We start from the raw sequence: 25,366 nt of genomic DNA, 5'->3' as shown, positions 1-25,366 counted from the left end.
ATTTATAGCACCATTCGATTCTATATAACATTTGTTTTGTTGCAGAGGCACTCTCAACTATTGCCTGCATAGAAGCCCAACACGGTGTGCTCTGCATGAGTGATACATAACGAAGCATACAAGCATGGAGGACATTGCTTGAAGACAAAGCAAAAGTGAGCGACCGAGGAGCGGCGCTCCCAACGAGTGCCTACATACTGCATCAAACCTCCCGGTAGCATCCAATGCATTGCAAGCCACCCACTTAATGGAAAGGGTCAATACCTTTATTGCTAAAGTCCTGCTTCCAGTAATGTCCTTCATACACAAAGGGCACTCAAAATTATTAAAGAAAAAAATAATCCATAAACATTTTAGAAGCATACAGTTAAAAAATATATATGTAATCAGACCCCCTGTCAGAGCCATGGAGGATTTCATGGATGTTCATGTGCAATCAGCCGATATTCCATCCAACACAAGGGAAAAGCGGATACCCAAACGGACAGGAATTTGCAACACACAAGGAGATGATGCAGCCGGAGTCCAGAACAGCCTCGCGCAGCTTGCTCCCCTCTTTCATACATTGACATCAAACAGGGAACAGATTTGACTCTTTATATATATCTTTTCAATATATTAAATGCCTAAATAGATTAATTTTCTTTTGCGTTTTACTATTTTTTTTCTTCTTTTTTTATATTTTTTTTTTGTCTTTTGATTTTTAAATTTTAAAGCAACTTCTCTAGTCTTCAATAGATGGGACACAAACGGCAATGGTCAAAATTAAGAAACCTGCTTGTCCGATTTTTTTTTTTTTTCATTATCCAGAATTGAAAAGTGCATCTGTCTCCAGTTCTCATAAAAAAAAAAAAACTCAAAAATGAATTTAAGACAGCTTGCGTTTTTGTTGTTGTTGTTTGTTTGAGTTTTTCATTTGTAAGTCACAGAGAAAAACAGGAAAAAAAAAGCAATAGAAAGAAAAAAAAAACAAAAACTGATATATAAAGTGTTATTCCCAAACATAAAAAATGTGTTCATAGTTTTAGCCGGGATAAGTGTTGTCTACAGAAGCCATTTGAAAAAAATAGAAAACAAAATAGAAGGTAGAGGAATAAGACTGGGACCGTCTGGACAACCCCAAAAATGATACTATGTGCTCTCTCGTCATTGGCAAATAAGTACACAAGCATGATTTTTTTTTCCTCTTTTTCAAAGTGATCGCCACTTAATATGAGTGTCTACAAAGCTTATGTACTCGTTTCAGCACTTTAGTCTTTTGTGATGACAAAAGGGAAAAAAAAAAAAGTAAAAAAAAATGTACCAAAAATTCTTATTTTCTTCCTAGGAAAGGAGGCTACAGGTCCTGACGGGATCAAAACAGTTTTAATAATATTTTCATTTTAAATTTGTTTAAATAACTATATATTTATAGATATTTATATAGATAGACTTTTCTATACATAGTTATCTAAACAAAATATATATACGTGTATATATATATATATATTTATATAATTATATATCCAAAGATTTGATTCTGTTATGTTCTTGCTCTCCCCTCGGTTTCTTGCACGATTTTTTTTTTTCTTTTTTATCTTCTTTTTTCTTAAAGGAGCATGACAGCCAGATAATGTCCCTCATGCACTGATGAAATGACTTCGGAAAAGAAAAGCCAGCAGTCCCCTGGCAGTAATCTCAGAGATCGGAGCGGTCCATGGCTTCATTATATGTGATTATCCTACTGGGATCTGGGAAAAAAAAAAAAAAAAAAAAAAAAAAAAATTAAAAGCAAGTAAATTGTACGGTGCTTTCATTCGTTTGCTGACCCCCAGCATTCACACACTTGCAATGTGGCCCATTCACTATCATTGCTGCATTCAGTGACAGAATGTATAGTATAGAAATTACTAATAGCGTCCCAAAAAGAAACCAAACACATCACTCATTCATCAACTACTTGGCCAGTCGATTGGGCGTCAGTTTCCAGACTAGTCGGCTCTTTTTCCATGTTACCATGCCCCTGTAGGTGTGATATTTGCACGAGCCGGCCTCATCGTCAGTTCAGGCAAATCTACAACATGCGGTTGTTAGGTTCAGCAGCGGCAATGCTTCTATACAGGCGGGTGTACACTTCCTGGCTTGAAGCACACTGCGCACGGTCTGAAGATGGCTTCCGGTCATGAAGCCGGGAAGAGTACACCCGGCTTCAGACATGCATTGATGCTTCCGAGATGAGGGGTTCGCATGCGCTAGATTTTCAGGAGACCGGCTTGTGCAAATTTATCCCGCCCACAGGCGGCATGATAACATGCAAAGAGGGCTGACTAGTCTGGGCAACTGACACCTCATCAACTATTCAAAGCCCTCATTAGCATAGGAAAAAGGGACATTATAAAGGCTTTTTTAAAGCATTTATTTAACAGATTAACGTTACACAGGGCTGGTGAGGCAGGGAGTTTAATCATACATGGTTGAGAGGGCATGGCGATTGCAATTCCCAAATTATAAACTATTCCAAACAGAGCAACGAAGCATGGGCCAAAAAGGTAAAATTAAATGCCTACTAGGGTAGTGTACCTATAGACCAGTGTCATCATACAAAGCCTATCTTGTAGACCATAGTTATCGCAAATCTGCCAGGAAAATAATCCCAAACACAATAGCTTTTAAACCAAAGTTCAAATACAGCCAAAAATACATAATGTTTAAATCAAGTGTCATGAATCTGGGTGGCTGATTAGCAATTCTATTTAAACTTAATGCTTAAAGGTAAGTATATAGGCAATGTATTTAAAGGCTACTTATTAATACTGATTTAAGCTGTAAGATATATATATATATTATATATATAGAATTGCTGGTCATGCAAGTGGGACTGCAGGTCAATAAATATGGTACACAAAATGAAGTGCTGGTGCATATAGTGTCTATGAAGACTACAGCAATATGAACAGACGCCATTTGCATGTGAATCAAGAAGGTAGATGCCTCATGTGCAGCAGCAATTTAAATAGCAGCAGGATAATCAGTAAAGTGACCTGAGCATAGGTTAGCATAGGTTATAAGACCTAGTCAGGCAGTGCATGTTTCCCAGTGCAGCTTCTTTCTGGGGGAAGAAACACGCGTGGGGGATCTGCACTGCCTGACTAGGTCTTATAACCTTTGCTTACTTATGCACAGGACCCTATACTGATTATCCTGCTGCTTTTATCTGCTGCTATTTAAATTACTGCTACACATGAGGCATCTGCCCTCTTGATTCACATGCAAATGATGTCTGTCAATATTGCTGTAGGCCTCAGACACTAAATGCACCAGCACTTTATTTTATGCACCGCATTTATTGACATGCATTCCCACTTGCATGCCCAGCAATTTTACATGTCTTACAGCTTAAATCAGTATTAAGTAGACTTTAAATACATTGCCTATATACTTCCCTTTATGCATTAAGTTTAAATAGTATTGCAAAGAATTTCTTATTTAATCAGCCACCCAGATTCATGACAGTTGATTTAAACAATTTTACATATTTTTGGTTGTATTTAGTCTTTGGTTTAAAAGCTATTGTGTTTGGGATTATTTTCCTAGCACATTTTTTGATTACTATGGTCTACAAGATAGGCTTTGTATAATGACACTGGTCTATTCAAGTATAGGTATACTACCCTAGTAGGCAGTATCTTTTGCATCTCTATTTTATTGCTCTATTTTAGATTATTTGTTAAGAGGATTTAACTTTACCTTTTTTGGCCTATAGCCTAAGGCTATGTGCACACGCTGCGGATTCACCCGCGGATTTGTATTTGCAGATCCGCAGGTAAAATGACCTGCGGTTTTCCCCTGCGGTTTGACATCTGGACAATGGAATAGGTGGCAAACCGCAGCGGAATCCGCAGACAGAATTAACATGTCAATTCTTTCTGCGGATTCAAAACCACAGCTTTTCCGCAGTTGAAAATCCGCAGCATGTGCACAGCAGATTGTAAATCACATAGACTTACATTGTACTGTACGTTGTCTGCAGAACTGCTGCGGATCCGCAGAGGCCAAATCCGCAGTGGATCCGCAGCATGTGCACATAGCCTAATACGTTCCTGAGGAAGTAAAAAACCTTATGAGGCAGATGCCCATTGTCCCATACATAGGTAAAAATTCCTTTCGACTCAAGATATGCCAATCAGACAAGTTCCCTAGATCAGTGCCCAGGACGCGGTCCATCAGCCATGTGGAAGATTTGTGGCCAATGGTCAAGAGACCTTATAAGTCACCTTCCACCTCCCGGCATTAGCAGCTCTTCTTTTGATCAGCCAGCATGGCGCAATGTGGCAAGATGAAGATGTGACATCCCACCGGGCTGGCTAGTCTAATGAAGAGCCACACATGCCGGGAGGTAGGCGGTGCTTCTCAGAGATTACAGACATGTCCAATTGACCAAGTCCTGCCAAAAGGTTCACACAAACTCCAGTTAAGATGAAAAACAGACATGCTCAACACAAACGCTAAAAGAGCGTGTGCATGTGGCATTAACCAGCCTGACATTGAGTTCTACTTTCAGCCTCATTTGGATGTCATAAATCACGTTTGATCCAATAATTTCATGGCTAGAACAAGTGAACTATTGAAGACTATGGGCCAGTTCACATAACTTTTTTGCAGAAAAAGTGACCGATAATGTCTGTAAAGCGCTGTAGAATTAATGGCGCTATATAAGGGGGTAAAATGAATAAATGAATGAAAACAAGTCCATTTTGAACCAGAGTCTGAGATCAAATCATCGCTTAAAATAAAAAAAAGTTTTTGTTTGTTAAATTTAGTTTTATTTTCTTATATCATAAATCAGTATTAAAAATAAAAAATAGAAATCTTGCAATTTTCACACCAGTCAATGGGGTTTATGTAGACTAATTTCCCATTTCAGGATTTCCACATGCACCATATTAGCCACACTGGTCAGACTCCGACCCGATCTTTTAAGATGAAGCATCTAATGCGAGTACGCAAAGTGGGAATTGGAAGGAGCTGTGACATGGCCTACTGTGATTGGTGGATCCTGTGTTATCAGCTGTATGTAGAGGCGTTGCCAGTCAGTGTAATCCTGCCTCTGAAGAGGAGGAGACTGCTGAAAACTTTTCCAGAAAGGACAGGAAGAAGGCGTCTATCAACAGAAATCAGTGGAAATTGCAAGATTGCCGTACTAATTTTACAATCAGAAAATAACTTGTAATTAAAAGATATATATTAAATGTAAATCCATTGACAACTTTGAATCTTTTCTTGCTTTCTCAAGTAAATAGTGCTTTTATACTTACAGAAATGATGCATCAACTGCTCAAGACATGATAAAGCACTTAAAGGGAATCTGTCACCTTTTTTACGGCTTGCAGCTGCAGGCATAGACATCGGGGGCTTATTTACAGCATTCTGTAATGCTGCAGATAAGCCTCCGATGTAACCTGAAAGATAAGAAAAGATGGATTTTTGGTTCTTACCGTAAAATCTCTTTCTTGGAGCCTTCATTGGGGGACACAGAATACCATGGTGTGTATGCTGCTGCTGCTGCTAGGAGGCTGACACTATGCAAAACAAGAACATTAGATCCTCCCCGGCAGTATACACCCACCGACAGGCACTAGGCACCTCAGTTGGTGCAAAAGCAGTAGGAGAAGCAACGGAAACTCTCTAAACATATGTACCAACCCAACAGGGGACTCAAAGACCCAACACGGTACAATTTAAACAGGGAGGGTGCTGTGTCCCCCAGTGAAGGCTCCAAGAAAGAGATTTTATGGTAAGAACCAAAAATCCATCTTTCTTTATCGCCTTATTGGGGGACACAGAATACCATGGGACGTTACAAAGCAGTCCCAAGGGCGGGAACAGCAACAAGGAACGAAGGAACAGCAAAGGCTTAGGTCGGCCGGTGCGCCACCGCCGCCTGCAGAACCTTCCTACCAACAACTGCATCAGACGAGGCCTGGGTATGAACCCTGTAGAACCTCGCAAATGTGTGCAAGGATGACCAGGTCGCGGCCCTGCAAAGTTGCAGAGCCGAAGCCTGGTGTCGAACGGCCCACGAAGCTGCCACAGCCCGGGTGGAGTGAGCTCTCACTCCCGGAGGGGGCCGTCTTTCCTGAAGTCGGTATGCTTCCTGAATGGTAGAACGAATCCAGCGAGCGATCGTGGATTTGGATGCCGGAAGCCCTTTCCTGTGACCTTCAGAGATGACCAGCAATGAATCGGATTGACGAAGTGAAGCGGTCCTAGCGAGGTAGACACTCAAGGCTCTAACAACATCCAGCTTGTGGAGTGACCTCTCAAGAGGGTGAGAAGGAGCTGGACAAAACGATGGAAGAACGATATCCTCGTTGATGTGAAAGGAGGAAACCACCTTTGGCAGGAAGGAAGGAACAGGCCTGAGAACGACTTTATCCTGATGGAGCACCAGATAAGGAGAACGGCATGACAAGGCCGCTAACTCAAACTCTTCTGATGGATGTAATGGCGAACAAAAAGGTCACCTTCCATGACAGAAGCGACAAAAGGAATGTCCTGGATGGGTTCAAACGGCGCCTTTTGGAGAGCGCCAAGAACGAGATTGAGATCCCACGGTTCTATTGGTGAATGATGAGGAGGAGCCACATGAGCGGCTCCTTGGAGGAACGTCTTAACCTGCGGGAAGGAAGCGAGCTCTCTTTGAAAGAGGATAGACAAGGCAGAAACCTGGCCCTTCAGGGTGCTGAGAGACAGACCCGAATCAAAGCCAGACTGGAGAAAACCCAGTATGGACTGAATAGAAAAGGCCATTGGAAAAACTTTTTTATCGTCGCACCAGCGGAAAAAAGCCTTCCAACACCTGTGGTAAATGCGGGAAGAGGCTGGCTTCCTAGCTTTGATCATCGTCTGAATCACCTGGTTGGAAAAACCTGATTCTCTTAGGATTGCGGCCTCAACGGCCATGCCGTTAAATTCAGAGACCGAGAATTCTCGTGGTAAAGGGGGCCTTGCGAGAGAAGATCCGGACGGACTGGAAGTCTCCAGGGAACGTCCGCGAGCATGTTCACCAGTTCCGCATACCAAGGCCGTCTCGGCCAGTCTGGAGCCACAAGAATTACTGGAACGCCTTCCGATTTTATCTTCTTGACCACTCTTGGGATCAAGGCAAGAGGTGGAAAAAGATAAGGGAGTTGGAACTGGGACCACGGAATTACTAGGGTGTCGCAAGCGATGGCTAGAGGGTCCCTGGACCTGGCTACGAAGGGTGGAACTTTGTGGTTCATCCGAGATGCCATGAGGTCGACGTCCGGAGAACCCCAGCGCTTGCATATCTGATCGAAGACTGAGGGATGGAGAGACCATTCGCCTGACGCTAGGCCTTGACGACTCAGAAAGTCGGCTGCCCAGTTTTCCACCCCTGGAATGTGAACGGCGGAGATTGCTGGGACGTAACGTTCCGCCCAGCGCAGAATCCTGGCCACTTCTGACATGACTTGGTGGCTGCGCGTGCCGTCCTGATGGTTTATGTACGCCACAGCCGTGGCGTTGTCCGACTGAATGCGGATCGGCTTGCCGACGAGAAGGGGTTGCCAGCGAAGAAGGGCCAGAAAGATTGCTCTGATCTCGAGCAGATTGATAGGAAGAAGAGCTTCCTGAGGGTTCCAGTGTCCTTGAGCCATCCTCTGATGAAAAACCGCTCCCCAACCCAGGAGGCTGGCATCGGTGGTGATGACTTGCCACCGAAGCGGGAGGAAGGACCTCCCTTGGAGGACTGATGAAGACATCGTCCACCAAGTGAGGGATTGCCTCACTTTGAGAGGGAGAAGAATTGGCCGGTCTAAGGACCTCGTCGTCTTGTCCCAGGCTGAAAGGAGGGACAGCTGAAGAGGACGAAGGTGAAACTGTGCAAAGGGCACTGCTTCCAAGGAAGCTACCATCTTCCCCAGAACTTTCATGCAGAATCGAAGGGGAATGGGAGTCGGCCGTTTGAGGGCTCGAATCCCTTTGAACAGAGCCGCAAATTTTTCCCTCGGAAGAAACACCCTGGCCAGGTTCGTGTCGAACTCCATGCCTAAAAAAGGTCAGACGCTGAGTGGGGCTGAGGACGGACTTTTCTTTGTTGACTAACCATCCGAGACGGTCGAGAGTATCCAGGGTTATCTGAAGACTTAGGAGACAGTCTTGACGGGACGAGCCCTTGATTAAGAGATCGTCCAGATAAGGAATGATGAGAATCCCTCTGGATCGAAGGATGGCCATGACCGTCGCCATCACTTTCGTGAAAACACGGGGAGCGGAGGCTAGGCCGAAAGGGAGAGCCGTGAACTGGTAATGATCGTCCTGAATCGCAAACCTGAGATATTTCTGATGCTGCAAGCAAACAGGGATGTGAAGATAGGCATCCCGTATGTTCACAGAACAGAGAAATTCTCCAGGCTCCATTGAGGCTATCACCGATCGAAGAGACTCCATTTTGAAGTGAAGAATCTTCACGTGGCGATTGAGCAACTTGAGGTCCAGGGAACGGGAACAATCACTCCGGCGGAAAGAAGGGAGGAGACGGCCTGAAAGAATCCTGGAATGTGGGACCGTTGTCTTGGCGGACGAGAAAGGAAAAAACGCCTGTCTGGCGGGGAAGAAAATTCGATCTTGTAACCGGATGCGATGATTTCTCTGACCCAAGCGTCGTCGACAACCGACAGCCAAGCGTCCACGAAAAAGGAAAGTCTGCCTCCCACCCTGGAAAAATTTCCAGGTGGGGGTGCCCCATCACTTGGAGGCAAACCTACCGGAACGGGCACCTGAGGACCTGGAGTATTGTCCTCTAGATCTCCAGCGGGGAGCGGGCTTGTAAGAAGGTTTCTTCTGCTCTCGCTCCCTAGAAGCGGAAGGACGCTCTTGCTGGACAGATCTCTCTGTGGACGAGAACGGACGAAAGGGCCTAAAGCCCTTTCTATTAAAGAAGCGTCTTGGTCGAGACTGGGGGAGAGAAGTACTTTTACCCCCAGTGGCATCGGAAATTATTTGATCCAGTCTGGCCCCAAAGAGCCTAGAACCATGGAAGGGCAGATTGGTGAGCGACTTTTTTGAGGTGGTATCCGCATTCCATGACTTTAGCCAGAGAACTCGGCGTACAGCTACTATATTGCTGTTAGCCCTAGCTACACAACCGGCCGCATCTAAGGAGGCGGCTAAAAGGTATTTACCCGCGTGATTAATTTGATCTGCCAGATCTGCCAGCTCGTCCTGGGGAGCTGCCGTTAAGATGCCCCTGCGAAGAAAGATAGCTGAGGCAAACGTTCTAGGACCTGGACCAGGGACTGAGAAACTTTGGTCAGATCGGATACCGACTGAGACATGTCTACGGCCCATTCTGGGAGAGGAGAAGTGCCCCCATCACGGGGATCTGTGTGCTCCTGAGAGGCCGACATAGCTGCAGGACGGGCAGAAAGGAGATGGCTGACCTGAAGCCCACTTCCTTTTACAGCGCGCACAGGCGTAATGAGTAGCGGTGGGCCTGAAACAGAGATCCCCTGCAGGGTTGGGCATAAGGAAAACTGCGCTGAATGTCCGCGGAAATTGGGGAAAGAACTGCGGAGGAGGGCTAATATCTCTGCATAGAGCAGAGCCTACCTAGTTCCGGCGAGCAGCAGAAACGCTGAAGTGTCCCCCAAGCAGCGCAGAAAGCAGGATATGCCTGATGAGGAGCGGTGGGCGGAGCTTAGCGGCTGAGCCGCAATTGGAGCAGAGATGAAGGAAGGGGATGAGGAGCCCTGTGATGGGCTAAAAAAGGCGCGAGGAAAGCGCGCTCAGAAAGAGGAGGCGGCGCTCCGAGAGCGGGCAACAAAGTGAAAGTGAAAGTAAAAAGCAGCGCCGCAGCCCCGTGATTAAAACGACCAGGAGGAGAAGAGAAAGTCCCTGTAATGGAGGTACTGGCGCGCAGGAGAGCTGTGGGAAAACATGGCCAGCTATGAAAACAGGGAGAGAAAAAACCCCTGTATTCAGCCTTGTAATATGAGTGGAGAGGCGCGCGGCTGGTGACAGCGGCGCCCGACAGGCAGGTGAGGGGCGGGAAATTCAAATCCTGGTGATGTCCAGTTACCCACCAATGTGCCTTTTGGGGATGCTGCGGGCTGGAGGGATCGTTCAGGCACCTACCTGAAGTCCCTGAAGAGGAAGACCACAGGGGCCTCTCACTAGGGTAGTGGCCGCTGTCCTCTGTACCCGCTTTCTGCAGAAGACGGCATTAACCTCTTGATGGCGAGGGGAATCTTGCGATCGCCGTCTTCCTCTCAGCCCTGTCCCGAGAGAGGGGTGAGGAGGGGGATTTTTGGCAAGGACCAGCCACCTGTCCGCATCCCATAGCACCCGGAGGTGATATGGGACAAAGTCCTGCCAGCGCACTGAGAGTTGCGATGTGGGATCACCACACTGCTCGCTCAGCCGCCTGATATGGGAAATCAGAGTGAATTTTCACCCTGTTTCCCGACTTGAATCTGCAAATTAAAAGACAAGAGAATTAAAAAGTTCACACTAGAACACCTAAAGGAAGAAAAGGTTAATTGCGGATCTGGGAAGATCCCGGTCCGCCTCCTACAGACACTAAGCACAAACTGAGGTGCCTAGTGCCTGTCGGTGGGTGTATACTGCCGGGGAGGAGCTAATGTTCTTGTTTTGCATAGTGTCAGCCTCCTAGCAGCAGCAGCAGCATACACCCCATGGTATTGTGTCCCCCAATAAGGCGATAAAGAAAACGAGTTAGATTATACTCACCGGGGTGGGCGGTCCGGTCCGACGCCTCCCTTCTTCATGTGATGACGTCCTCTTCTCCCGCCCTGTAATGGCTGCAGCGCAAGCGCACTGCTCTGCCCTGTTGAGGGCAGAGCAGAGTCCTGCAGCGCGCAGGCGTCGGGAGAGGTCCGACGCCTGCGCACTGCAGAATTCTGCTCTGCCCTCAACGCCGCAGCCATTACAGGACAGGAGAAGAGGACGTCATCACATGAAGAAGGGAGGTGTCGGACCGGATCGCAACGTCCACCGGACCGGACCGCCCATTCGGGGGGGGATAATCTAACTCGTTTTTCTTATCTTTCAGGTTACATCAGAGGCTTATCTACAGCATTACAGACAGCTGTAAATAAGCCCCTGATGTTTATGCCGGCAGCTGCAAGCCAAAAGGGTGACAGATTCCCTTTAAAGCTCTGCGCCCAGAACCAGCCTCTTTAGTTTGATAGCGCTCTGTCTGTGTGACCAGGGCTGTGGAGTCGGTGCTCATTTTGGTGGAGTCGGTAAAAATGGACCGACTGATAAAATATATAATAAATTGGGTAAAGTAGTTAAATGCAGAATGTGCTGAATATTTTTTCATAGGAATTTGGGAAAGTTATGAAATGTCCTATAAATGGCTGTTCTAAGGCATGTGTCACACACAGCATTTTTCCTGCGTTTTGAGGATACGTTTTTCAGCTGCAAAAGCAGATCAGATTTTTAAAAACCACATCACCTGAAAGGTTTTTGAGCTCATAGATGTTTTCAATAGCAAAAGCAGATTAGAAATCTGCTCTATCTATCCATTTATCCATATCTATCTGTCCATATCTTATCTGTACCAAAAAGAATGAAAGCCGGGTAGCACACAGACTTAGGGCCCCGTCACACATAGCAATCTCGCTTTTGTGACACAACAGCGATCTCACCAGCGAGATCGCGGTGTGTGACAGCGATCAGCCCCCCTGCCGGTATCGCTGCAAGAAACCTCTGGACATTTTTTTCGTCGCTGATCTCCCGCTGGCCAGCACGCATCGCTGCGTGTGACAGGCGGGAGACCAGCGATCAGATGTAAAATAATAAAAAATATTGTTATTCTCACCTTCCGGCGTCCCGCGCAGTCTTCCCGCCTCTCTCCACGCTCCCGGTCCCAGTAATCCTTTGTAAGAATGACAGCGAGACTTCACGATCCCGCGAGAACGGACGTCATCGCGGTAATTCTCGCAAAGGATTACTGGGACCGGAGCGTGGAGAGAGGCCGGAATGCTGCGCGGGACGTCGGAAGGTGAGAACAATATTTTTTATTTTAATTCTATTTTTGACATGAATATTTCATCAGCGCTAACGAACACAGCGATGCCGTGCGCGCGGCGTCGCTGTGCTAATCGCTGGTGAAGCTGTCTGACAGCTCACCAGCGATCACATAGCGACTTACCAGCGATCCTGACATTGATATCGTTGTCGGGATCGCTGGTAAGTCGCCATGTGTGACTCCAGCTTAAGGGTCCCGTCAGATTTAGCGATGCACCAGCAATCCCGACAACGATATGACCCGGTCAGGATCGCTGGTGCATCGCTAAATGGTCGATAGTGAGCTGCCAAACAGGCAGATCTCACCAGCGACGTAGCAGTAGTCGGCGGTCGTTACTTACCTGTCAGACGCAGCGATGAAGACGTCCTCCCGCCCGCGTCCACGCGTCGCTCGTCGGCGCCAGCAGGAAGCAGCAGACGAAAAACGGTCCAGGACGTTCTCGCGCGATCAGCGATAGCCAGGCATCACACATAGCGATATCGCTAGCAATATCGCTGCTGCGTCGCAAAATCAGTGACGCGCTAGCGATCTCGCTTATTGTGACGGGCCCTTTAGGCTGTTCGTTTGGATCAGATGACTCATGGTCGATCCAGACATTGCGGCTGCATATGGATATCTGAATTCATCCTTAAAGGGAATCTGTCACCCCATTTTAGCCCTATCAGCTGCCGGCACCGCCATCAGGGACTTATCTACAGCATTCTGTAATGCTGTAGATAAGCCCCGATGTAACATGAAAGAGAAGAAAAAAAGAGATTATACTCACCCTGGAGTTCTGTCCGGCGCCTCCCATCTTCACACGATTATGTGCCCAGGACAGGCATTGCTCGTCTTCAGTAACACATCAACATTGATAGTTGGAATAAATAGACTGCATTCATCACCACATCTTAAGGTGCTGGCTTTATTTTCAAATGTAGGGGTGTGCAGTATGAGGTTCTGCAGCAGCTGAGGTGTGCAGTATGAGGGTCTGCGGAACAGTATGAGGTTCTGCCCCCCCCCAGGTTTGATCCTGGCTTCGCCCATGGTGTGAATGTAGCCTGAGGATCTAGGCTTTGTCTTAGCTGAGAGAAGTCATAATGAGAGAGATTATATATATATATATATATATATATATATATATACACACACACACACACACACACACACACACACACACAGATAGATATATATAAATATATATAAATAAATATATCTCTATTACAGACCAAAAGTTTGGACACACCTCATTCAAAGCGTTTTCTTTATTTTCATGACTATGAAGATTGTAGATTCACTCTGAAGGCATCAAAACTATGAATTAACACATGTGGAATTATATAATTAGCAAAAAAGTGTGAAACAACTGAAAATACTGTATGTCTAATATTCTAGGTTCTTCAAAGTAGCCACCTTTTGCTTTGATTACTGCTTTGCACACTCTTGGCATTCTCTTGATGCGCTTCAAGAGGTAGTCACCGGAAATGATTTTCACTTCACAGGTGTGCCCTGTCAGGTTTAATAAGTGGGATTTCTCGCCTTATAAATGGGGTTGGGACCATCAGTTGTGCTGTGAAGTCTGGTGGATACACTGCTGATAGCCCTACTGAATAGACTGTTAGAATTTGTATTATGGCAAGAAAAAAGCAGCTAAGTAAAGAAAAACGAGTGGCCATCATTACTTTAAGAAATGAAGGTCAGTTAGTCCGAAAATTTGGGAAAAACTTTGAAAGTGTCCCCAAGGACAGTGGCAAAAACCATCAAGCTCTACAAAGAAACTGGCTCACATGAGGACCGCCCCAGGAAAGGAAGACCAAGAGTCACCTCTGCTGCGGAGGATAAGTTCATCCTAGTCACAAGCCTCAGAAATCGCAGGTTAACAGCAGCTCAGATTAGAGACCAGGTCAATGCCACACAGAGTTCTAGCAGCAGACACATCTCTACAACAACTGTTAAGAGGAGACTTTGTGCAGCAGGCCTTCATAGTAAAATAGCTGCTAGGAAACCACTGCTAAGGACAGGCAACAAGCAGAAGAGACTTGCTTGGGCTAAAGAACAGAAGGAATGGACACTAGACCAGTGGAAATCTGTGCTTTGGTCTGAGGAGTCCAAATTTGAGATCTTTGGTTCCAACCACCAAGTCTTTGTGCGACGCAGAAAAGGTGAACGGATGGACTCTACATGCCTGGTTCCCACCGTGAAGCATGGAGGAGGTGTGATGGTGTGGGGTGGTGCTTTGCTGGTGACACTGTTGGGGATTTATTCAAAATTGAAGGCGTACTGAACCAGCATGGCTACCACAGCATCTTGCAGCAGCATGCTATTCCATCCGGTTTGCGTTTAGTTGGACCATTATTTATTTTTCAACAGGACAATGACCCCAAACACACCTCCAGGCTGTGTAAGGGCTATTTGACCAAGAGGGAGAGTGATGGGGTGATATGCCAGATAACCTGGCCTCTACAGTCACCAGACCTGAACCCTATCGAGATGGTTTGGGGTGAGCTGGACCGCAGAGTGAAGGGCCAACAAGTGCTAAGCATTTCCGGTGACTACCTCTTGAAGCTCATCAAGAGAATGCCAAGAGTGTGCAAAGCAGTAATCAAAGCAAAAGGTGGCTACTTTGAAGAACCTAGAATATAAGACCTGTTTTCAGTTGTTTCACACATTTTTGTTAATTATATAATTCCACATGTGTTAATTCATAGTTTTGATGCCTTCAGAATGAATCTACAATTTTCATAGTCATGAAAATAAAGAAAACTCTTTGAATGAGGCGTGTCCAAACTGTTGGTCTGTACTGTATATATGTAAGCGATATTACATAGTGTATTACATATTTACATTTTATTAGTTTGTGTTCTAAAGTTGTATTCCAATAAATATATATTATGTTCTATCTAAATATCTTGATTATTGTATCATAAAAATGATTTAATGTCTGATGTTCACATTGTACTACAATAAATATTTCACTTAAATATAAGCAATATATGTGGGAGTCGGAGTCGTGGAGTCGGTGTAAGGGAAATTGAGGAGTCGGAGTCGCAGGTTTGGCTTACCGACTCCATAGCCCTGTGTGTGACGCCAGGCGATAACAGACAGTAAGCAATCGATGAAGCAAGAGGCTGGTGGTGAGCGGGGAGACCGTGGCTTGTTAAGTGCTGTGGCATGCCCAGAGCACTTGCCACCATATTCACATGTGAAAGAAAACGCCAATTACTTGAGAAAGCAGCAACAAAAAGATACGAAGGCGACGGTGGATTTAGATTTCAAAAATACGCATGCCCATTTGTGTGTGGTTTTAGGAGAATGGGAGTTGATCTTTTAAGACAGATACCCTTTACCCATTACAAGATGCTATGAACAGCAGGGGTCACCGTGTCAATGTAACAATGGCCTTCATAAACAGCCCAGTGCTAGGAGTGGGCCTGGGCCATGTTAATGATTACAAGAACATGAAAGAAACAGATAAGGTACTTGTTTAGTCAAGGTAAGTAAATGCCAGCCCAATACCTTTAGGTTTCAGCTTACCTTGTTTTTGCAAGTTCAAAATAGATTCCATTTCTGTTAACAGAGGAGAAAGAAGATGTTAAGATCATGGAGAATTCTGGATAGAAACCACATTGGAAACGTACAATAATCTGGTTCTCTGAAAACACAATATTCTTATATACAACTTGGGCTGATCTGTTTCAGGGAAGAAGCATCCTGATAACAGGTTAATGTAATAAAAAAAAACTTTGGGCAAAAAAAAAAAAAAAAAAGCGTCAACAGTGGCACGCTCACTTCAAATGAGTGTCCTTTTTTGTATGAAGAAGTGAGAGTGAAGCAGACACTGATTGACAGCATGGCTCACGTGACAATGTCACACAAAGCCCGGGAAATCAGGAGCTGACACGGCTGGATCGGCGCCAGCATCGAGGCGATTGTATCTGCTATTATTTTACCTTATTATGTACCAACGTAGTAGACAACACCTTTAAAGAAATAACTTCCTTTCCATCATGTCTGAAAGTAAACCTTCTGCAAAGAGCTGAACTTGTTCAAAGGTTATTTTTGGGATGGTTTAAGTTATACATCTGTGTACATTAATTAAAACATTTTGTCTTCCTAAAATAAGCTATTCGTGTCAGGTGAAAACCCAGAAACCCCTGTAAGGAATAGTCTCTTTAAAATGTATCCCGCTAAACAGATTTTCATTGGGAAATCCATATCACTGCAGAGAAAATATAGTAGTACACAGAGCTCAGATGAATGGCCAACCACGTAGTACAAGGAGTCCTGACTCCAGCAAAACTGGTGCCGCTTGTTATTAAGGAATGTGATGTCCACACGCCCAATTTTTTATATTTTGTAGGGCCTTTAAAGGCATTATCTAAAATGTAAAGTGCTGTGGAGTATGTTGGAGATATAGAAATAAATTATCCTTAGGACAGATCATCAATATCTGATCGTGAGTTGAGCGAAATCTGGCACCCCACCAAACATCTGTTCTCAGTGCTGAGCAGATGTGCTCAGTTGTGGAGCTGCACAGCACAGTCATGCCACTATGGATTTGATCAGTGGGAAGATGTGCAGTACCTACTCACTGCCACTATCCAGTTAACCAAGCTGTTCAGCTCTGCAACGGTGAACATCCAGCCCCTGCCGGGAGCAGGAGATTGGCAGGGGCACCGGGTGTCGCACCCCAACTGATCAGATATTTATGACAGCCTAAGGATGGACCATCAACTAAAAAGTCATAGATAAGCCATTATCGAAGGTTGCGGGTCTTTGAAATTCCCACCCATCACTAAGACTGCTCAGAAGCCTTCAGCTCAAGAGGCAGAAGCATTCAGCTCCAAAGATCATATAGGGAGCAGCATGTGAATGCAATAGAAAGTCTATGGGTCCTTACACTGCTCTGCAAACGATTAGGCAGGAGCTGCACACTCATGCTCAGTGTTTTGGGTAATCAGTGGGGTTCCAGCTCGTGAGACTGAAGGACATTTACTAGGCCACAAAATAAGGGGAATGAAACAAAAAAAAAAAAAAAAAAAACCCTCAAAAGTCTGGTTACACTTAACCCCTGGAACAACATGCACTTTCTATGACCATATTAGAAAAAAAAAATTGTCTTTTCTTTATACTTCTTTTTGGATCTACTCCTTTCCTTAGATCAGTGTTTCCCAAACTCCAGTCCTCATGGCCGTCAACAGATCATGTTTTTAGGATTTCCCCAGTATTGCAAAGGTGATGGAATAATAAATCAAGACATCAGAAACTGTGCAATACTAAGGAAATCCCGGAAACATGATCTGTTGGGGGCGGTGAGGACAGGACATTGAGAAACATTGCCTTAGAACAAAAGTGTCCACAAGAACTGTACTTGTGATTTCAGCCTGAAAATGCTCATATAGACCATTTATTGTGATGGCCACAAACTCATCTCACAGCAAGCGTGCAAGAAAAGGCTTGAGTTTAGTAGATTTACACATGCCAGATCCCATATTTCTCCTGGAGGCAAACCACAGCGAGAGGTAACTACTACAAGGGACTAAACCAATACCTTAAAAACACATGCACATTAGCAGAATGTAAGTCAGGAGGACTCGCTCTCCACTCCATTATAAAAGGATATTTCATGTACATAAATGGGAGCGCCTGCTGACTCTTCTACTGAAGTTTATAGGAATATTAGGTAAGGAGCATTCTGCCTATGCTTTCAGGAAAATATATACATTTCCAGCACTTCATATACATGCAATCAAGATATGGATCACAAAATATAAACCAGGCACACACATCTTATTGTGTTGGTCACACACATCTTATTGTGTTGGTCTGAGGAATGGTCCACAGAAATTTTAAATCCCTCCTAAAACTGGCAGAATCAACCATAATTTAGGCATTTATTGCCATCACTGAGTGTGCCTGATGCCGAATACTAAACTTCATTTTTCCTCATAAATTACATAGGACCTTTACCTTTAGTGTGATAGATTATAGCAGCCCTCAGGTCAAAAGAACCCCAGGTATCTTTGCAGTCAAGATCTCCATGGTACCTCTTATCTTTGGCGGAGGTCTGTAAAGTGTTTTTCAGGAAGGTCTGAGGAATTTCTTCGCTTTCACAGACCCTGGCTTGAAACACTATCAAACCCTGGCTAGCAGCTTCTGGCTTTAGCAGTTCCCCTATATGCAGGGTTTCTAAGGATAATGCACCTCCATCTACTCCAGAAGCATGAGCTGCTTTCAGTGTGGTACCATCTGGAATTTGAGGGCTAGTCCGTTTCTCCAGCTCGTAGGCCTTGGGAAAAACAGGGCGCACATTTCCTGAGGGAACAGTTTCAGCACCCTGTGAAACAGGAGGGGTTGGGTGTTCCCAAACCATCTGTCCAGTGTCTGGCTTATTGGTTCCAGCCTCAGGGCCGGCACTTGGTTCATTTATAAAAGACAAACCCCACTGGTTCTGGAAAATGTCTCCCAAGCTTTGCTGATTGGACTGTCCAGACTGGTCTGCCTGCAAAGCATCTGGCAGGGCATGTTGCATATTTGAAGGATAAGTAAAAAGGCCAGATTTCTTTTGTTCAGAGGGGTTTGTAGAGGCAGAAGAGGATTCGGTGGGCAAAGGCTCTACTCCCCCAGGCAGTGTGTGTGAAACAGTACTAGCAGCAGTAGCCATAAAACCCCCATCAGCTCCTACTAAAAGGGGTCCATTGGCAAAATTAATTGTAGATACAGACTTCATGGCGGACATGGGAACCTGGGACACACAGTTTGATGAGGTCATTTCCCCACTTTGACAGGAGAAGGAGAGGGGTGAGGGAGAAGTTGTGTTGTTCTGGGCTGCTTTATTGAGGTTCTCTTTAACTTTACTTGCATAACTAATTTTGGGAACTATTTTAGCACTACTGTTATCAACAGGGAAAACAGGAGGGGGTTTAAACAATGTCCAAGAGTCCTCCTTAGTGGAGCTAATTGGAGATGCCTTCCCCTTGGGCCGGTCATCAAACTTCTTCCCTACAACGGGTTTGCCATCAGAGTTCTTCCTCGGAATATCTCCGGTGCTTAATTTACTCCGACCGATGCCCGTGGCTGAAGGTTCACTTTTCCAAGTGGCTTTCCCGTTATCTGCCCGAGATATTGTTTTCTGATCTGCAAACAAATCTGGCTTTAAATTTTCAGAATCCAGTTTTGTTTCAACGTCTGACATTTTGCCACTCAAAAAGCTGGAGTTCTCGATAGGCTTGGTGATCGTGAACTTGGCTTTCCTTTTGTTAGCTGTGGCATATCCACTCTCGGAACCGCTGCCATCGTTCTCAGCACCTTTGCCTACATAGCCGTTAGTAATAAAACCAGAGCTGTTAGACAGCAAACCATTGTGAATCTCCCCTTTGTCTGTGCATTTGATATCCCTAGGTTTGCTTTCATAAGATTTCTCATTCTGTTTGTCCATACTGTTTTTATGAAGCAAAGTTTTAGGTTTGTTGTTTGCCTTTCCAAAGTTAATAGTCTTTGCTAGGTGCTTGGAATTGGTGCCAATTTCTGCAGGGCCTTGCTGGCTACCGTTGGGAATTCTGGAGGCAGTCTGGTTTGCAGATTTGTCAAAACCCAGGGTCTTGCGGTTTCCTGTAGTACCATTTAGCTCTCCATGTACTAAAGGAAGAAAAAAAAAAAATTATTATGAAACAGAAATTACAACATCCAGAAATTCTCACCATCTCATTACAAAGGTAAAAGAACGAGCACTGCTGTCATGTTAACACTACCATACCGCTAAAGTATGCCAAGACCTAACAACCGGTGAGAATCGGAAGGATAAGACCACCACCAAGCATCTACATGATAAAAGAACATCTCCTGACTATAAATGTGTAGAAGAAAAACTCTGCAGCTGTGCCTCAATTCTGGTGACCCTCCTTCCGCACACATTGACTTTTATCCAAGCAGACCTGCCAATTTCATGAGGATCGTCTGACTAAGGCCGGGGTCAGACATGCGAGAAACTCGGACGAGTCTCGCATGTCAATACCAGGCGCTGCCACCAGCACTTTGATAGGAGCGTTCAGCTGCATGTATTTCTATGAAGCTGCACGCTCCGGTCCCGAGTGCCGGCGGCAGTGCCGGGGTATTGATGAGTGAGACTCATCCGAGGTTCTCGCAAGTCTGACCCCGCCCTAATGTGCATAGAAGTCTCTCAAATGTCCTGAGGGTATATGCCACAGAACATGCTTAATACTTTGGATGAAGGGTCTGGTAGTTATTTATTCTCCTCAATCCATTAAAAAGAAAATAAGAGTTCTTAGCCGGGTGTGCATAGTTAGGACTAGTGATGAGGGAACGTGCTCGGATAAGGTGTTATGGAGCATGCTCGAGTGCTAACCGAGTGTCTTCGGTGTGCTTGAAAAACGAGTAAATCCCCGCGTGTGCATGTATCCCGGCTGCCGCAACACATGCATGCATTGCCTAACAAAGAGGACATCCATGCATGTGTTGCAGCTGTCGAAAAGCTGCGAGACATGTAGCTGCAGAGACTCGAGCATAGTATTTGAGAACGCTGAAGACGCTCGGCTAGCACATAAGCATGCTCAGATAACTCCTCATCAGAGCATGTTCGCTCATCACTAGTTAGGACTTCTTGACTGGTACAACATACTGCACGAATCAGACACTACCATGCATGTCTTAGCTACACTCAAACAGCCAGGTGTTACTATCCGAGAGAAACTGCCCTTTTTCTTAGGTGTAATCCTAGATGCTTTTTAGTTGCATAAATTTCCTACTGGAACAGAAAGTGAACTTTTTTTAATCCATTAACTCTTAATCAGTTAAACAGATCAAATTAGGAAAAACTCAGAAGATATACAAAGTCTGCATATCTTGTTCCATCCGGGTCTCAAGAATCTGTATACACATTAACAGCAAAATGTGATCCGCAACACTCATGAGAATACGACCTGCTCAGAGTCTCTCGGACCAGTTTCTAAAACTGATGTGTATGGCCTAATGAAACTAGACAGCATTTGGACAGGACATGACACACGGATGTGTGAACGTAGCCTTACTCTGCGGCACTTTACGCTTAGTGAAGCAGTCATCTCAGATGAATTGTCCGAGGCTGTTCCTTGTCACTCCCTAGCCCCTCTAGACTGAAACGTATGTGTAAAAGGAGAAACCGGTCAGTCAGGGGGATCAGGGAAAGCCAAAGGATACATGCTACAGGCAACTTGTTTGAGTTTCATGGTCCTCAGCAGGCTTCCTCTGAAAGATGGCAGCATCGTTTCAGAGGGAAAGCTCTTTCAAATTAGTTTTTCCACGTACAAAGGCTGTATTGTTCATGGATGGCACTCACACGTAGAATAATCTATAGGATAGTTCACATGCCAAATTTTTTCCCACTCCTCCAATATTGATCCAATTGTTGGATCAGAGTCACCAATTCAAGTTTATGGTAAAAACGGACATCGCCCAAACTCCGATGAAACACAGGACATTTTTTTGCATACGATTTTAAATCACTGATGTCAGAATGAGCCCTAAAACCCACATGACTAATAACCCAGCCAGTGAGATTCACGCTGCCCATGTCATTAATCAGATGACAAGTTCCCTTTAAGGCACGGCTTATCAGATCATATATTATAAAGTGCTGTAATCACAAAACCCCATTAAAAAAAGAACATGAAGCATGGCAAACATCACACTGAATAATAAGATCTCCGAGTTCCCGACTGTCAGTTCTTTCATATTTAAGAAAGCAGAGTCTCAAAAGATAGTGTCATTACGGTCCCAAATAAAGGGTGGCCAGTCAGTAATTTCTAACGCCCAGCACAGCAAATCCACAAGTCCATGGCAGCATTACACAGCTGGAATTATTTAACATTGAGGAAAACTAGTGATTGCGTCGGGACTGTTTGAGTACTGGACAAACTTTAACCCCTTTACCCCCAAGGGTGGTTTGCACGTTCATGACCGGGCCAATTTTTACAATTCTGACCACTGTCCCTTTATGAGGTTAAATAACTCAGGAACGCTTCTATGGATCCCAGTGAATCTGACATTGTTTTTTCGTGACATATTGTACTTCATGTTAGTGGTTAAATTTCATTCCTATAACTTGCGTTTATTTGTGAAAAAAATGGAAATTTGGCAAAAATTATGAAAATTTCGCAATTTTCCAACTTTGAATTTTTATGCCCTTAAATCACAGAAATGGCACACAAAAAACTTAATAAGTAACATTTCCCACATGTTTACTTTACATCAGCACAATTTTGTAACCAAAATTTCTTTTTGTTAGGAAGTTATAAGGGTTAAAAGTTGACCAGCGATTTCTCATTTTTACAACACCATTTTATTTTTAGGGACCACATCACATTTGAAGTCACTTTGAGGGGTCTATATGATAGAAAATACCCAAAAGTGACACCATTCTAAAAACTGCTCAAAACCACATTCAAGAAGTTTATTAACCCTTCAGGTGCTTCACAGGAATTTTTTGAATGTTTAAAAAAAAAAAAAAGAAAAAAATGAACATTTAACCTTTTTTCCCCACAAAAAAATTACTTGAGGTCCAATTTTTTTTTTTATTTTACCAAGGGTAACAGGAAAAATAGGACCATAAAAGTTGTGCAATTTGTCCTGAGTACACCGATACCCGATGTGTGTGTGTGTGTGGGGGGAACCACTGTTTCGGCGCATGGCAGAGCTCAGAAGGGAAGAAGCGCGATTTGACTTTTTCAACGCAAAATTGGCTGGAATTGAGATTGGACGCCATGTCACGTTTGGAGAACCCCTGATGTGCCTAAACTGTGGAAACCCCTCCACAAGTGACCCCATTTTGGAAATTAGACACCCCCCCCCCCCCCAAGGAACTTATCTAGATATGTGGTGAGAACTTTGAAGCCCCAAGAGCTTCACAGAAGTTTATAAACGTACAGCCGTACAATTAAAAAATCATTTTTTTCCACAAAAATGATCTTTTCACCACCAATTTTTGTTTTCCCAAGGGAAACAGGACCCCAAAAGTTATTGTGCAATTTGTCCTGAGTACGCCGATACCCCATATGTGGGGGTAAAACACTGTCTTGGCGCACGGCAGAGCTCAGAACGGAAGGAGCACCGTTTGACGCAGAATTGGTTGGAACTGATATCGGGCGCCATGTTGCATTTGGAGAGCCCCTGATGTGCCTTAACAGTGGAATCTCCCCACAAGTGACCCCATTTTGGAAACTAGACCCCCCAAGGAACTTATCTAGATGTGTGGTGAGCACTTTGAACCCCCAAGTGCTTCACAGAAGTTTATAACGCACGGGCGTGAAAATATAAAAATCATTTTTTCCACAAACAAGATCTTTTAGTCCCCAATTTTTTTTTTTAATTTTCCCAAAGGTAATAGGAGAAATTGGACCCCAAAAGTTGTTGTGCAATTTGTCCTGAGTACGCTGACGCCCCATATGTGGGAGAAAACTACTGTATGAGCACACATTGGGGCTCGGAAAGAAGTAGTGACGTTTTGAAATGCAGACTTTGATGGAATGGTCTGCGGGTGTCATGTTGCGTTTGGAGAGCCCCTGATGTGCCTAAACTGTGGAAACACCCCACAAGTCACCCCATTTTGGTAACAAGACCCCGCCCCCCCAAGGAACTTATCTAGATGTGTGGTGAGCACATTGAACCCCCAAGTGCTTCACAGAGGTTTATAACGTAGAGCCATAAAAATAAAAAAATCATTTTGTTTCCAAAAAAATTATATTTTTGCCCCCAAATGTTTATTTTCCCAAGGGTAACAGATGACACTGTATGGCGGCTCGTTTTTTGCGGGACAAGATGACGTTTTCAGCGGTACCATGGTTATTTATAGAAGTCTTTTTCATCGCGCACTATTGAACTTTTTTGTTCGGCGGTGTGATAAAGCATTTTTTTTTTTTTTTTTTTAGGGGTTCACTAAAGGGGTTACCTAGTGGGAAAGTTTTATAAGGCGGGTCGTTACAGACGCGGCGATACTAAATGTGTACTGTAATTTTTTAATAATTATTTTTACACTTTTTTTAACTTTATTATATTGTCCCAGTGTGGGACAATATAATAAAGTGTCAGATCGCTGATTGACACTTTGCAGTGCAGTCTCAGATCAGCGATCTGACAGGCACTGCTGCAGGCTTTCTTAGCACCAGCTCTCAGTGGGCACTGAGGAAGCCGCCTCCTTGCAAGGAAGGAGGCCCTCGGAACAGCGAGATCACATTGCACTGCTCCAGGGGTCTCAGGGAAGCAGGGAGGGAGCCCCCTCCCTGCGCGTTTCTTCCCTGTGCTCCCGGTACACTGCGATCATGTTTGATCGCAGTGTGCCAGGGGTTAATGCGCCGGGGCGGTCCGTGACGGCCCCTGGCACATAGTGCCAGGTGTCAGCTGTGATAATCAGCTGACACCTGGCCACGATCAGCGGCGCTCCCCCCATGAGCGCAGCTGATCGCGGTGACTTACTATCCCGTCCCCGGTCATACGGGCCGGGGTACCGTGAACGGGATAGTACGTCACATGTAACAAAGGAATTAAAGGACGCAGAAATTTTTTCTTGTGCGTTAAAGGGAGTAAATCAAGATTTTAGGGATCCCCCCCTTTTTCCCTTTAGGCCCTCTCATAGACTTAAAAATGATTTGATTTCAAGGATTAATTAATAACAAATATAGTTAAAATATATAATAGAATGTAAGTTTTTTACCTATCTACTATGAATAAAAGCATGGATGGTCAAGCAAGATTGCATCACTTAAAAAAATAAACAGCAGGGGATTACAGGTGATTCTTTTTGTAAGGTAAAACATTTCCTATTTTTAAACAATCTTTTACCTCAAAGAATCATACTATATGCACACAAACTTCTGAAATGAAATGTTATATATATATATATATATATATATCTGGCGTAATTCACTGCACTTTCCAGCCACTCATCACTGTCCACATTGAAGCTCAGTGTAAATTCCCTATCAGTATGTCTTTAGGAAGTGCGAGGAAACTCACACAAGGAGAGAACATACACACACAGATATCTATTATATACCTCACACCTAATATTTAAGACATTATATATTTACACATACCTCTGCAGCGTACACACACACTACAGCCCACACCCCCTCTGCAGTGTCCACACACACACACACACACACACTACAGCCCGCACCCCCTCTGCAGTGTACACACAGACACATTACAGCCCGCTCCCCCTCTGCAGTGTACACACAGACACATTACAGCCCGCACCCCCTCTGCAGTATACACACGCACACTACAGCCCGCACCCCCTCTGCAGTGTACACACACACACACTACAGCCCGCACCCC

The 25,366-nt window shown here is 44.6% G+C and overlaps 1 protein-coding gene across 1 annotated transcript in view; it reads right to left on the bottom strand.

The window, feature by feature from the left end:
- Positions 1-244: 244 nt before the first annotated feature.
- Positions 245-25,366, bottom strand: part of NUFIP2 (nuclear FMR1 interacting protein 2) — a 66,446-nt gene continuing 41,324 nt past the window's right edge. Inside the window, exons 2-4 of the mRNA XM_073565476.1 lie at positions 18,008-19,675; positions 15,572-15,604; positions 245-1,730 (exon numbers count right to left, since the gene is read on the bottom strand). Coding sequence (XP_073421577.1) covers positions 1,678-1,730; positions 15,572-15,604; positions 18,008-19,675 — 1,754 coding nt within the window. The 3' untranslated portion in view covers positions 245-1,677. The remainder of the gene's footprint in view (positions 1,731-15,571; positions 15,605-18,007; positions 19,676-25,366) is intronic.

The sequence above is a fragment of the Dendrobates tinctorius genome, unplaced genomic scaffold (genome assembly GCF_039654945.1).
Source record: "Dendrobates tinctorius isolate UK_male_01 unplaced genomic scaffold, ASM3965494v1 ptg000016l, whole genome shotgun sequence".
NCBI lineage: Eukaryota > Metazoa > Chordata > Amphibia > Anura > Dendrobatidae > Dendrobates > Dendrobates tinctorius.
The sequence above is the reverse complement of the archived record's forward strand: the minus strand, read 5'-3'. Positions and strand labels throughout refer to the sequence as shown.